This window comes from Sycon ciliatum, chromosome 1 (assembly GCF_964019385.1).
Source record: "Sycon ciliatum chromosome 1, ocSycCili1.1, whole genome shotgun sequence".
NCBI lineage: Eukaryota > Metazoa > Porifera > Calcarea > Leucosolenida > Sycettidae > Sycon > Sycon ciliatum.
Window position 1 is genome coordinate 3,706,386 of NC_088643.1, and position 14,282 is coordinate 3,720,667.

Below are 14,282 nucleotides of genomic sequence, written 5' to 3' on the forward strand. Positions count from 1 at the left end.
GCAAACGTGCACTGGTTGCAATCATGTCAAAACATTCGAGCCTTTCATCGCGATCCGGAGTTGGAGCGGAATTTGATAAAGTGGTCGGGAAAGACGAAGTCCTTTTCTCAATTTCAAAAAGGTTCTATCACACAGCAGAGCGACGACGAGCAATCTTCGTACCCACGTCAAGAAGTACCGTTCTCCTGCTCTGACGACCTGAGCTGAGCTAGCGATGAGAAGAAAACTCTCGTCCGGACGATGGTGATGGACTTTGCAGCTAGCTGCAAAACCCTGTAATCCAGCTCAGGCGGACGTGATAAAAAAAATATTTCTGTTCTGGCAGTGTATCGTACACCGTCAATACTGAACTGTGGCCAGCCAAGTACAGAGAACGCCAGTACTGACAGACTGCATGGTCTTCAAAAAAATTCATCCATGAAATACATAATGGAGAATGTTCGTTCGAGTTCGTTCGTTAGTGTGAGAGTTCGTTCGTATTCAAAATTCGATGTTCGTTTCACCCCTAGTATATATGTGAAGTTCAGACGAGCTCTGCACACTCATGCACACACACACACACACACACACACACACACACACACACACACACACACACACACACACACACACACACACACACACACACACACACACATGCACACACACACACACACACACACGCATGTCCACCATCAAACGGATTACACGGGAGTTGAATACCGCACATACCCAAAATATCCGAGGCAAATAGGAATCAGTGCAATGTCATTCCTCACTGGTATTTCCTGACCAGTTCTGGCAAGACATGTTCAAAGTAGAAATCACGGATAACAGTCAACGTGCTAGATATGAAATCATTATTAGGTACGATCCGCTCCACATGCAGCTCAGTTGGTGACCACACAACAAAGTCACAATAGTCTGCCCCACTGGCAAAGAGTTGCATCTGGACTTGGGTGAAGTACTGATGTCCTTGACGAAGACGCCAGGCAGACTCTACCTTCTCAATACAAAACTGACTCTTCTTCTCTGCGGCATCATCAAAACACCTGTCCTTACACAGGAATGGGCATTTCACTTCCACAATGCCATTGGCGCCGGCAACCAGAGCATCTGGAGTTGCAGCAAACCAAGGCTCTGTGACACTGATGAACATGCCCGTTGGTTCGGTCACTTGATCTTTGCTGTAAAACACAAGATAGAAACAAACCACAGTTTCATGGAGATTCTTAGTATTATCTTATCCCCATGATCTTGAAATCACCATAAGGAAAATAGGGAGTGAAAACACAGGCAAAGCGACAACCGCAAAAGCACACAGCGAAAAAAATATACGGCATAACATTCCCGGGACTAGCCACAAACAGTTGCCGTTGAACTGAACTTTACAATAAATAATCATAGGAATAAACCACCCAACAAAGCATTCATTCCGATAGCTTACTGGACGTGGCTATGAGAAGACTTTGCTATCCAAATACGTACCGCTTTTGGTAAGCTTCGACGCCATCCTTTTCATGCTCGTTGCCGTACTTCGTGGCTTCCGTATAGAAGTGCTTACGAGCTGTCACTAGCCTGATCATGTTGTGAACACTGCTGGTTGACCTACGGTGTGAAATGGTATGGCTGACAGAGGCTGTGATGCGCTTTGCATGTTCCACAAACCATGTCTTGCTTAGTGTCTGGCACGCTGTGCGCATTCGCATCCCTTCCGCATCTTGCTTGGTGACGACGACATTCATCTCGTACCTGAGGTGAAAACCAAAATAGGAAAAAGAGAGAAAGTGGCGAAAACAAATCTGAGAAGAGATTCTATCAATCACGGAGGATACTTAAGCCCATTATGTCCTATCCTGTATCATGTTATCCTTTCACCCATTCACGGCATAGTCCTTCCCCTGCCTGTCGCCATGTATAGACGGTACGTGACCTCTCACTACCCCCGTGCTACGCACGATACCATGCTCTGCTGGGCATGGCCTCCCTGACTCTTCACTATATCTACACTCATCTGTCTGTAAAATAAAGCACTTCCTTACCGTACTTCCGCACATATAAGCGCATGTGCTTATGTCCGGATATAAGCGCACCCCTCGATTATAAGCGCATGTGCTTATATGTGAACACTATTGGTGAAAAGGCGGGAGCGAAATATACCACTAAGTAGTGTGATGATACCATTGTTTAGGACACAGACAAACCTGTATTGCGCATATAAGCGCATGGGCTTCTACCCGAACATGTTTACACAGCCAAAGATCTTTTTTGCAGCAAATTTTCACTTATAAGCGCATGCGCTTATATGTGGGGAAGTACGGTATGTCAGTACATGACACAACATGGTGTCAGAAGTTAGTCAACCAGGTCTACACTTCGAGTAGAAATGGCCAAGTTCGCGCCGCCTGCAGACTTTGATTTCTCCATTCCAGATGCCTGGCCGGCTTGGAAACGCCGGTTTGCGAGATATCGCCTCGCCTCAGAGCTCAACGCGAAAGACGAGAAAGTGCAAATCTCTACGTTGCTCTACTCGCTGGGCCCAGAGGCCGAAACTGTCTTCGATCAACTGGTATTCGACACTGTTGGAGACGAGGACAAGTATGGCAAGGTCATGACGAAGCTGGATGCTTACTTTACGCCAGCATTGAACGTGTTTCACCAGAGGACCATTTTCGAACAGTGTGTCCATCTTCCAGGAGAGTCCGTGGAAGAATTTGTTCGGAAACTTCACGCAGCAGCGAAGTTCTGTGACTTTGGTGACCAGAAGGACAACAGAATTCGAGATCGCCTCGTGGCTCACATTCTGGATCGTCAAGTCGCCAAGGAGCTGCAGCTGATTGAGCCCGCAAAACTCACCCTCACGGACGCAGTTCTCAGGGCCAGACAGGCCGAGAAAATTTCCGGAGACGTTGCAGCGCAAGCCGCCAGGCCGCAGGTCAATGCTGCATCCCGCTTTGGAGGAAAGCAGCAAGATGCAAGGAGTCGCCACCAGCGCAGCGGCGTTCCATCGAAGCCTTCACCAACGCCGTCCACGCAGAGGAAGAGCGGCACTGCAGCTTCAACATGTCCGTGGTGTGGCCACGCTGGTTCGCACAAGAGCAACCGTTCTGCGTGTCCTGCGTTTGGTCGCAAGTGTAATTCATGCGGCAAGCAGGGCCACTTCGCCGCCGTCTGTCTTTCCACTCCAGCCACCACGCGTGGTGCCAGAGCTGTCGAAAATGAATCGCTCGCGTCCCCGTCGCCATTCATGGGTGGTGTTGCAGAGCTGTCATCCAACGCCAGTCCTTCCCAGTCTACCGACGCCTGGTCAGTAAGTCTGCCTGTTTGCTCGACAAATTTGATATTCAAGATCGACACAGATGCAGATGTATCATGTATCACGCACTCCACGTATCAGAATCTCGTACAACGCCCTGTACTCACACCATCCACTACCAAACTCCTTGGTCCATCTGGTGCACCTCTATCCATCAAGGGTCAGTTCACTGCAGACACCATGCACAAGAGTGAACTGTTCTCTATGGAGATCGTAGTTATCGATGGTCCTGGATCTACCAACCTGTTGAGTCGCAGAGACTGCCTCCGACTTCGCCTGATCCAGCGTTTAGATGCAGCAGAATCGTGTACCAGCAAGCCAGCACAGCCCATCGGTTGTATGGTTGGGCCCCCAGCTGATATCAAGCTCGTGGACGACGCCACGCCGTACCACTGTGGTGTTGCCCGCCGTGTGCCTCTGCCTCTACAGGACAAGGTCACAGAAGAGCTCGCACGTATGGAGGAAATGGGCATCATCGTCCGGGAAACGGGTCCCTCTGACTGGTGCTCTCCTATGGTGCCGGTTCGTAAACCAAATGGTCGCGTACGGATCTGCGTAGACCTAAAGAAGCTGAACGGCAACGTGAAGCGCGAGCACTTCCCTCTTCCGACAGTTGAGGACACACTGGCTAGGCTCGCCGGATCTACTGTCTTTTCCACGCTGGATGCCAACAGCGGCTTCTGGCAAGTGCCTCTCACGGAGTCTGCATCCAAGCTGACCACGTTCATCACGCCTGTGGGTCGGTTCCGATTCCTCCGGATGCCATTCGGTATAACCTCTGCACCGGAAATCTTCCAGCGACGCCTGCAGGACTTCCTCTCCCACGTCAAAGGTTCCGAGGTATTCATGGACGACGTTCTGGTCCACGCCGCTAACGAAGCTGAACACGACCACCGGCTGGACACAACGCGCCAGGTCCTTGCCGACGCAGGCATCACTCTGAACCCCGACAAATGCCACCTCAAGCAGTCGTCAGTCAAGTACCTGGGACACATCGTCAGCGGGTCCGGTGTGAAACCCGAACCCAGCAAAGTCTCCGCCATTGACGACCTCAAGGAGCCTACGAATGTTCCTGAGCTTCGCCGTGCCTTAGGTCTCTTCACCTACGTCGCCAGATTCATCCCGGAATTGGCTACGATCTCAGCGCCCCTCCGTCAGCTCCTGCACACCGACACTGATTGGTTCTGGGACTCCCCGCAGCAGGACGCGTTCCGTCGGCTGAAAGAGCTCGTCGTTTCAGCCCCGTGCTTAGTGCACTATGACCCCAAGCGCCCCATCATGGTCAGTGCAGATGCCAGCAGCTATGGCATTGGTGGTGTTCTGCTCCAGAAGCACGATGGCGACTGGCGCCCAGTAGCCTACGCCTCCCGTTCCCTGACCAAGACGGAACAAGGCTACGCGCAGATCGAAAAGGAATGCCTCGCAGCGGTGTGGACGTGCGAGAGGTTAGACCAGTACCTCTTCGGCGCTCCCAGGTTCATCGTGCAGACGGACCACAAGCCGCTGGTGCCACTGATCAACACCAGAGACCTGGACAAGGTCCCCATCCGATGCCAACGAATGCTGCTCCGCTTCCTCCGGTACGAAGTCCAAGCCATACACGTTCCCGGCAAGGATCTGGTGGTGGCTGACACGCTTTCACGAGCGCCAGCATCGGCATCAGTTGACAACGTTCTGCAAGACGACATCGGCATGGTTTTATCAACCACTGCCGAAGATCTCACGAGTCCATCCGTTCTCGCCGACCTAGCCAAGGCTACGTCTGAAGATCCCGTGCTATCCAGTGTGATGCGCTACGTCATCCATGGCTGGCCTGCTACCGTCCCTGACGACATCAAGCCGTTCCATCGTGAGCGAGGCCAGTTCGTCATGACCTTGTCATACTTGTCCTCGTCTCCAACGGTGTCGAATACCAGTTGATCGAAGACAGTTTCGGCCTCTGGGCCCAGCGAGTAGAGCAACGTAGAGATTTGCACTTTCTCGTCTTTCCCGTTGAGCTCTGAGGCGAGGCGATATCTCGCAAACCGGCGTTTCCAAGCCGGCCAGGCATCTGGAATGGAGAAATCAAAGTCTGCAGGCGGCGCGAACTTGGCCATTTCTACTCGAAGTGTAGACCTGGTTGACTAACTTCTGACACCATGTTGTGTCATGTACTGACATAAGGAAGTCGTTTATTTTACAGACAGATGAGTGTAGATATAGTGAAGAGTCAGGGAGGCCATGCCCAGCAGAGCATGGTATCGTGCGTAGCACGGGGGGTAGTGAGAGGTCACATACCGTCTATACATGGCGACAGGCAGGGGAAGGACTATGCCGTGAATGGGTGAAAGGATAACATGATACAGGATAGGACATCACATGCAAGGTGTCTTGTGCCACGGCTTTCGCCTGGTTGTTCCGTCCGTGCTACATCCTGAGATCCTCCAGAAGCTGCATGATGGTCACCAAGGTGTCACGAAGAGTAAAGCCCGTGCCCGCTTCTCGTCGTGGTGGCCAGGTATCTCTGCCGACATCGAGGCGTACGTCGCCAAGTGCACTACCTGTATCAAGCAGCGTCATCAGTCTCCAGAGCCTCTTCAGACAACTCCGTTCCCCGAGCGTCCGTGGCAGCGTATCGCATCGGATCTCTGTGATGTCGACGGCCGCCAATACCTGATTACCGTCGACTATTTCTCCCGTTACATTGATGTCGCTTGTCTCCCATCGACTACGTCACGGGCCGTCATTACTCATCTGAAGAGCATATTTGCTGCCCACGGCTATCCGGACATCTTCGTCAGCGATAACGGGCCACAGTTCGCTTCCGACGCCTTTGCACAGTTTATGTCGTCGTGCAACATCACGCATCGGACCAGCAGCCCGAAGCATCCTCAAAGCAACGGCGAAGCAGAACGCGCCGTGCAGACTGCCAAACGACTCATCCGTGCGCCAGGTGATCTACAGCAGTCCCTCCTAGCGTATCGCTCCACACCCTGGCCAACGGCTATTCGCCTGCCGAACTCTTGTACGGCCGCAGGCTCCGCACCAATCTTCCGTGCCCACCTGATCTCCTGCAACCCTCCTGGCCAGACATCACCGCTCTCCGGGCCAAGGAGCAGGAGGCTAAGCATCGGCAAGAAGATCACTTCAATCAACGCTTCGCAGCCAAGTCGCTCTCCCCTCTGCCACTGGGAGCGAAAGTGTGGGTCGACGACAAGCGCGAGGGTACAGTGGTTGAGCAACTCACCGATCGCTCCTACAACATCGCCACCTCATCCGGTCTTCTGCGCCGAAACCGTCGTGCAGTGAAGTTGCTCCAGCCAGTGACTCCTCCCGGACCGGTGCCAGCAGTACCACCGGCCGCGCTAGTCCCGCAACAACAGCCTGTGCCTACGTCACAGCCAACTCTGCGTGCCCGCAACAACATCTAGCCACCGCAGAGATTGATCGCTACCATGTAACTCTCTCTCTGGCTTCATGCTATTGCTATTGCTCTCCCGCACATTGCATAGTTCTGTTCTATGTGCTCGGCTATGTACAACCCGTACATGTATCTGTCTTGCCTTTGCTCCATAACAGTTTTTTCCCAGCTGTTGTGTTTTTTCTCTCTTCAATTTTTTTTCAAAAAGGGGGAGATGTCCTATCCTGTATCATGTTATCCTTTCACCCATTCACGGCATAGTCCTTCCCCTGCCTGTCGCCATGTATAGACGGTACGTGACCTCTCACTACCCCCGTGCTACGCACGACACCATGCTCTGCTGGGCATGGCCTCCCTGACTCTTCACTATATCTACACTCATCTGTCTGTAAAATAAAGCACTTCCTTATGTCAGTACATGACACAACACATTACACCAGGTGTAAGACAAGTACAGAATGTATATGAGCAACATTTGCGTAAAAAGCCATTAAATGTGCAAAGAGAGCTGTTTGGAATGCTTATCTCGCACAAGATAACATTCCCAGATCTCAAGGCTGGACTGATCTCAATGCCACTGCCTCCAGCTGCTCCACTCACTGGCTCATCCATTGATTCTTCCATGGGCTCATCCATACCTGGCGTGGAAGAAGCAGCTGTAGTAGTGGTAGCTGTAGTGGGGGTAGTAACAGTAGCTGTTGTCATGGATGCACTTGGATGTTGTTCCTAAAAGTAGGGAGGAAACGAAAACTTTAAATCGGAACGAATCGAATATTTTTTATAAAGGAATCGTCGAACATCGAATTTTCTATACCAACAAAATCTTAAAGATTTTGGCTAGTCCACGGTCGTTGTAGACCAAGTAGACAGTGAAGTCATGTTCACTACTCTTGGGAGTCATAATCCCCTTTCTCAACATATCTATAACACATGTACATATCACCCCATCCGCTCTAGAACTGCTATGATAGATCGACACTTGAGCAGCGTGTGCGCATGTGTCACAAGACAACGCCCATACAACCGTAGAACATTAGAATATTCCTTGCAACCCTACCTGAAAGGATGCGTGCTGTGCCTTTGCTCCAGCAAGTCTCTCAGTGCGCTGGGCCTCCTGGACAGCATCATCGCCAGCGACCGTCAGCAAGCCAGGTATGTATTTCCTGACAAGCATCTCCTTGGTGAGGGTAGATGCAGCCCGTGCAGTGGAGCCACGATCTTGAGGTACACGGGGATCCAGCTTTGCAATGTCTGCAGGGGTTTGCTTCGTTTTCAACCTTTTGGCTTGCCCAGCAGTTTTCAGAAGAGGCTTGCTCCAGTCCAGCTCCACAGCACGTTTTGGTTCCGATTTTTTCGTGTGCGGCTTATTCCACGATTGTAACGTGTCTGTCACCGTTACAAATTCCCTTGTGAAGCCCAGCTCACAAAACTCCACAAGGGCATAAAGCAACGCTGCAATGTGCTTGCAGCTTGCATGAGGGGCTTTGCCGGCAGGGCACGGGTAACACTCGGCAAACGGGATGTCCTTCACAGGTCTCTCCTCTCCCTCACCAACAACACAAAGGAGCTTCAGCTTATACGGCTTGGCTGACCGCATTTCAGGCTCACACCGTGCTCGAATATAGACGTCAGATTTGTCATCCAGCGCCACAATCTCTATCTTCTGCACATATCCACGCTTGAACAGTCTCAGTGATTTGCTGTCGCTGCCATCAAGGCCCAGCGCCTTGAAGTTAGCTGTTGGCTGGCCATCCACAGTTACCTTGTCGACGAAAAACTTGATGAGGGTACCAAGGGAGAAAGCAGGGCAGCTGGATCTGGCAGATTGAACAGTTTTCCAACCAGCAGAAGGGAACTCGGACAGCGGTGTCTGGGAAGGTTGAGACGCACTAGTCGCAGCTTCAGAGCTCGAACTAGCTGCTGAAGCACTGCTCAAACCAGAGTCAAGGGGAGCTGAAAGCAAGCCAGTCCCTGCAGAACTCGAGCTGCCCGTTTGCTTTTCGATGTGCTCTTGGACTCTGCAGATTAGTAGGAAGTAGTCATCAAAGGAGGAGACGGAAATATTATAAACAAAATTAATGCATGAAGTTGGTTGCTCCAACGAGGAGCACACGCTTCTTGCCGAACTTGACACTTGACTGACTCACGACTGCCATCCGGAGCACACGAGGAGCACGTTGCATCTTCCGCTCGGCAAACCTGAAAGAAAGCACCACTCCCTGCTCAATACACAGTGTTTCGGGGAATTCACCCCTCATCAGTTGAGCTTGAGTAGGCTGAGGAAGATTGTGCCTGAAAAGCACCACTTATATACTGCTCTCCAGGCCAAACTGTGGGAATCTTCGGGAAGCATGCAAATTCCTCACATCCAACACCACACGACACAGCAAGCCAGGGGCACCAGAATTACATGGATAAACTGAAGTTGAGAGAGAAAAAACGACAACCGTCTCCTAACTACCAAGGGAAGAGAAGCACTTCTTGTCGAAGGGAGAATACAGAAAAAGGAAGAAGAAAGCCAAAAATGGGTACGCGGCATAGGAAAGTACAACATTATCGTACCACGCAATACGGTGCGTGAGAACACCGCGCGCGGGTACGCGGGATCGGCAGAAACTAGAGTAGAGTGATTATGGATATACGGGACCAAAAAGTAAGGAAGGGTCAAGAGTACAAGTTGCGATTTAGACAAATTTGACGGAAATCTCCATGGGGTTTGGAGTGGATACACTACAGTACCTCCCCCCTAAAAGAATATCAAGGCAAGAGAGAGGAAGAAAGAGATTAGGAGTAGATGTAGAGAACAGGAGAGAGAACAGAAAGGAATGACCAGAGAACATGGCAGATATGGCAAGTGATCAATGCCAATGGACTCGCTTCACAACATGGACAGGGGCTGCAGTCGGCGGAGCAGAACTAGCAGGCACTGGCAGATGGGCAGGCTTTAAACGATCAATCGATATGACCCGAGTGGTGCCACGGATATCAACGGAAAAGTACTTATCAGACCGCCGGAGAACAGGGAAGGGGCCGTCGTACGGTGGCTCCAGAGAACGACGTTTCTCATTCCGGACGAAGACGTGAGTACAGGTCTGGAGGTCAGGAGATAAGTGAACGGGTGTGGCTGCAGGACGAGAGGCACTAGGTTGAAGGGTGTGAGCAAACTCTCGAAGGCGGGACAAGTAGCTGGCAGGGTCGGGTGTAACCTCCGGCGCGGCGCGGTAGAAATCCTGCGGCAAACGGAGAGAGTTACCATAAACAAGCTCTGCCGGAGAACAACCCAAATCAGCCTTCTCAGTCGACCGGAGGCCAAGCAAGACCAGAGCAAGATTCTCAGACCAACGTTCAGGATGAGGCGTGCACATGAGGGAAGATTTCAGGGTCCGGTGAAAACGCTCAACGAGACCATTACTTTGGGGGTGATATGCTGTTGTGCGACGACGCTTGATGCCGAAATCACGAAGGAAGGCGGTGAACTGAATGGATTCGAATTGGGCACCACGATCTGTGACAATGTGGGTGGGAACGCCGAAATTACCTATCCAATGAGAGAGAAACGCAGCCAAGACAGTAGATGTGACTGTGTTCGAGAGAGGGACAGCGATAGGCCAGCGGGTGAAACGGTCCACACATGTCAGTAAGTGCGTGTAGCCATTGGACATGGGCAATGGGCCGACAAGATCAAGATGCACCTGCTGAAAACGGGCTTCAGGCAATGGGAAGATGCCAGGTTTGCTGCGGGTGTGACGGTGGATCTTGGAGCGTTGGCAGGAGGAGCATGCGCGGGACCAGTCACGGATGTCACGATTCATGCCGGGCCAAACATAGCGAGAACAGACTAACTTCTGCGTCGCACGGATGCCAGGATGAGACAAGGCATGTAAGGTATCGAACACGGAACGTCGGAACAGCTGCGGGACGTAGGGGCGGGCTGTGCCGGTAGAGGTATCAACAACAATCGTAGACTCAGCGGAAGGGCAGGGCTGATCTTCAAACACGAGGCTGGTGTCTGGTCGAGATCGAAGGGCGATCAACTCATCATCATTGCGCTGAGCAGCAGCCAATGCGCTGAAGTCAATACGATCTGTAGGGCGGTAGACACTGTTGATACGGGACAAGGCATCTGCAGCAGGGTTTTCCAGGCCAGGGACAAAACGAATGTCAGTGGTGAACTCTGAAATAAACTGCAGATGACGTACCTCGCGTGGAGAGTAGCGCTCTGGAGGTGCAGCCAAAGCGGAAGTCAAGGGGCGATGGTCAGTGGCAATGAAGAAGCAGCGACCTTCCAGCAAGTAACGAAAATGCTTGACAGCGGAATGCATGGCGAGGAGTTCTCGGCCAAAGGTGCTGTACCGCTGCTGGGTAGACGTGAGCTTACGAGAAAAGAAGGCGAGAGGTTGCCACTGGTCATCCACAAACTGTTGAAGTGCACCGCCAATGCCAGAATTAGAGGCATCAGTCATGAGGCAAATAGGAGCAGAGGGATGTGGATGAGCCAGGATAGCTGCCTGTGACAGAGCAGCTTTGATGTCAGTGAAAGCAGTGATTGCATCATCGGTCCATGACAGTGGCACTGATTTAGGACGAGCAGGGTGCGAGGACAGCAATGCATGCAATGGCTGGAGAATGACAGCAGAGTGAGGAATGAAACGATGATAGAAATTCACAAAACCAAGGAAACGACGCAAAGAACTGGTAGTAGTGGGCTGGGCATAAGATTGAATGGAGGACATGTTGCTATCTAAGGGGGTAATACCTACAGGATTAACATGATGTCCTAGAAAATCTAAGGAGGATACAGCAAACTCACTCTTGGTTGGGTGGATGACAATTCCGTGGTCAGCCAGGCGCTGGAAGACGGCACGAAGGTGTTCCATGTGGCTCTTCATGTCAGTACTAGCCACGAGAAGGTCGTCAATGTAGGTGAAACAGAATGGCAGCCCACGTAGCACCTGGTCCATGAAGCGTTGAAATGTTTGGGCGGCGTTCCGTAGACCAAATGGCATCCTGGTGAACTCGAACAGTCCGAAGGGCGTGATGACGGCCGTTTTCGGGATGTCGTCAGGATGTAGCGGGATCTGATGGTAGGCGCGCACCAAGTCCAACTTCGAGAATACTGTGCAGCCATGAAGTTGCCCTGTGAAGTCCTGCAGGTGCGGAATGGGGTAGCGGTCGGGGACGGTGGCATTGTTCAGTGCACGATAATCTCCGCACGGCCTCCAATCGCCAGAGGGTTTAGCGACCATGTGCAATGGTGAGGACCATGGGCTGCACGAAGGACGAATAATTCCGAGATCCAGCATGTGTTGAAACTCCGCCTTGGCTGACTGTAGCTTGTCAGGTGCGAGGCGGCGAGCTTGGGCGTGAACCGGGGGACCCTTGGTGGTCACATGGTGAGCGACTGAGTGCTGGGGTTCTTGAACTGCGGAGAACGGACGAGTAATGCCCGAAAACTCGGTGAGCAACTCCTGGACAGGAGGAGGTGCCGACAGGAGGTTAACGACCGGACGCACAGGAGAAGCGGTAAACATGGTGTGTGCAGTTGTAGACATATTTGTGAGGCAATCTACGATCTTCTTGCCACGAATGTCGACGAGCAGGTGATGAGTATGGAGGAAATCCGCTCCTAGAATGGCCTGTTCCACCTCAGCGACCACAAAGACCCACTGAAAACGGCGCCGGAGTCCCAGGTCGACAGTAACACTACGGTGTCCATATGTAGCAATGGGTGTACCGTTGGCAGCGCGGAGTGACTGGGACGATGTACCGCGGCGATCAGTGCGAGTGGCCGGCAAAACACTAAGTTGAGCTCCTGTGTCGACCAGGAAACGTGTACGAGTTGTGGGGTCAGTCAGGTGGAGGAGGCGGCTAGGTGACTGCTCGCCAGCACATGACGCCGCAGCTAATGGCTGGCGCGGAAGTTTTCCGACTCGGAACATGGCATCGTGCAGCGCTGGGCTTTATCGCCAAATCTACGGTGGTAAAAGCAGAGAGTGTCGTCAGACTGGTCCTTCTGTGGCCGTCGTGGGGACTTGCTACGGCCATGCCCTGGTGATTGGGATTGACCACGGTGCTGAGACGAGCTGGCACGGTCCAGTTGTTGGCGGAGGGAGGAAATTTCGGCACGCAGTTCTTGAAGCTCCATGGACGCGTCAGGGCTGGGTGATACAGGCGTAGCGGCGACATGATGTAGGGCAGGCTGCGGAGTGCTGGCGATTTCCATTAGATTGTCAGCGAGGGAGGCCTGCTGTTCCAGAGACAGTGAGGATGCGGAGGCGAGGACCATTCGTACATGGGGTGGGAGTCGCTGCAGAAACAGTTCCTGGAGCACTGCAGACTCCACCGTAGAGGTGCCCTGCAGCTGGCGAAGATGCCGGAGGAATTGCGATGGACGGCGATCTCCGAGTTGTGCCTCCGTGAGAAGCTGGCGGATGCGCTTCTGCTCGCTGGCGCACAAACGCTCCACGAGGTGCCGCTTCAAGTTGGTGTAGGGTTGCTGAGTTGGCGGTTGCAGAAGAACATCGCGCACCTCATGAGCGAACTCATGGGATAGCGAGCTCACCACGTATTGGTATTTGGTGTTCTCCACGGTGATGCCCTTTATGGCAAACTGCGCTTCGACCTGGGTGAACCACAGTTGCGGATCGTTCGGCCAGAAAGGTGGGAGTTTGAGAGAAACGCTGGTTACTGCTGCTGGTGGAGGTGCTGGTACAGGTTGTCCGTCAGTGGCATGGGGACTGGACGCAGTTGGCTGGGGCGGCGTATTTGAAACAGCTCCGGAACCCCGTGGACGTCCACGTCCGACAGAGGCAGGGGGACGAACCGGCGTAGACATAGTAAAACACGGCAAAATCGGGGTCACCAATTGTGGGAATCTTCGGGAAGCATGCAAATTCCTCACATCCAACACCACACGACACAGCAAGCCAGGGGCACCAGAATTACATGGATAAACTGAAGTTGAGAGAGAAAAACGACAACCGTCTCCTAACTACCAAGGGAAGAGAAGCACTTCTTGTCGAAGGGAGAATACAGAAAAAGGAAGAAGAAAGCCAAAAATGGGTACGCGGCATAGGAAAGTACAACATTATCGTACCACGCAATACGGTGCGTGAGAACACCGCGCGCGGGTACGCGGGATCAGCAGAAACTAGAGTAGAGTGATTATGGATATACGGGACCAAAAAGTAAGGAAGGGTCAAGAGTACAAGTTGCGATTTAGACAAATTTGACGGAAATCTCCATGGGGTTTGGAGTGGATACACTACAAAACCATCACCAGGGATACCAACTTACAGAGACGCTTTGTTTCCAGCGCGACAAACACCTCGTGAAGCCCCAGGTAGCAGCGTGAGTCAGAGTCGCTCATGGAGTTGTGCTAAACAGACGTTGAGAGCCAGTATAGCTATTCACAACGCTGTCACCTCCAACAACTAGTCGCATGTACACGTGAGGGACAACAATACGAACTTAGAAGTTGCGACTTCGGCGGTAATAGTCATGAAGTTGGTTGCTCCAACGAGGAGCACACGCTTCTTGCCGAACTTAACACTTGACTGACTCACGACTGCCATCCGGAGCACACGA

General features: G+C 52.3%; 2 protein-coding genes across 2 annotated transcripts in view; one reads left to right on the top strand and one right to left on the bottom strand.

The window, feature by feature from the left end:
• LOC135808597 (uncharacterized) overlaps positions 1 to 14,282 on the top strand; it is a 49,282-nt gene that overhangs the window by 15,890 nt on the left and 19,110 nt on the right. The gene's annotated exons all lie outside the window — the stretch shown is intronic.
• On the bottom strand, positions 11,471 to 13,958 carry LOC135810363 (uncharacterized). Its single transcript, XM_065323857.1, has one exon. It carries the CDS (start codon positions 13,528 to 13,530, stop codon positions 12,598 to 12,600), a length of 933 nt encoding a protein of 310 aa, XP_065179929.1. The 5' UTR covers positions 13,531 to 13,958; the 3' UTR covers positions 11,471 to 12,597.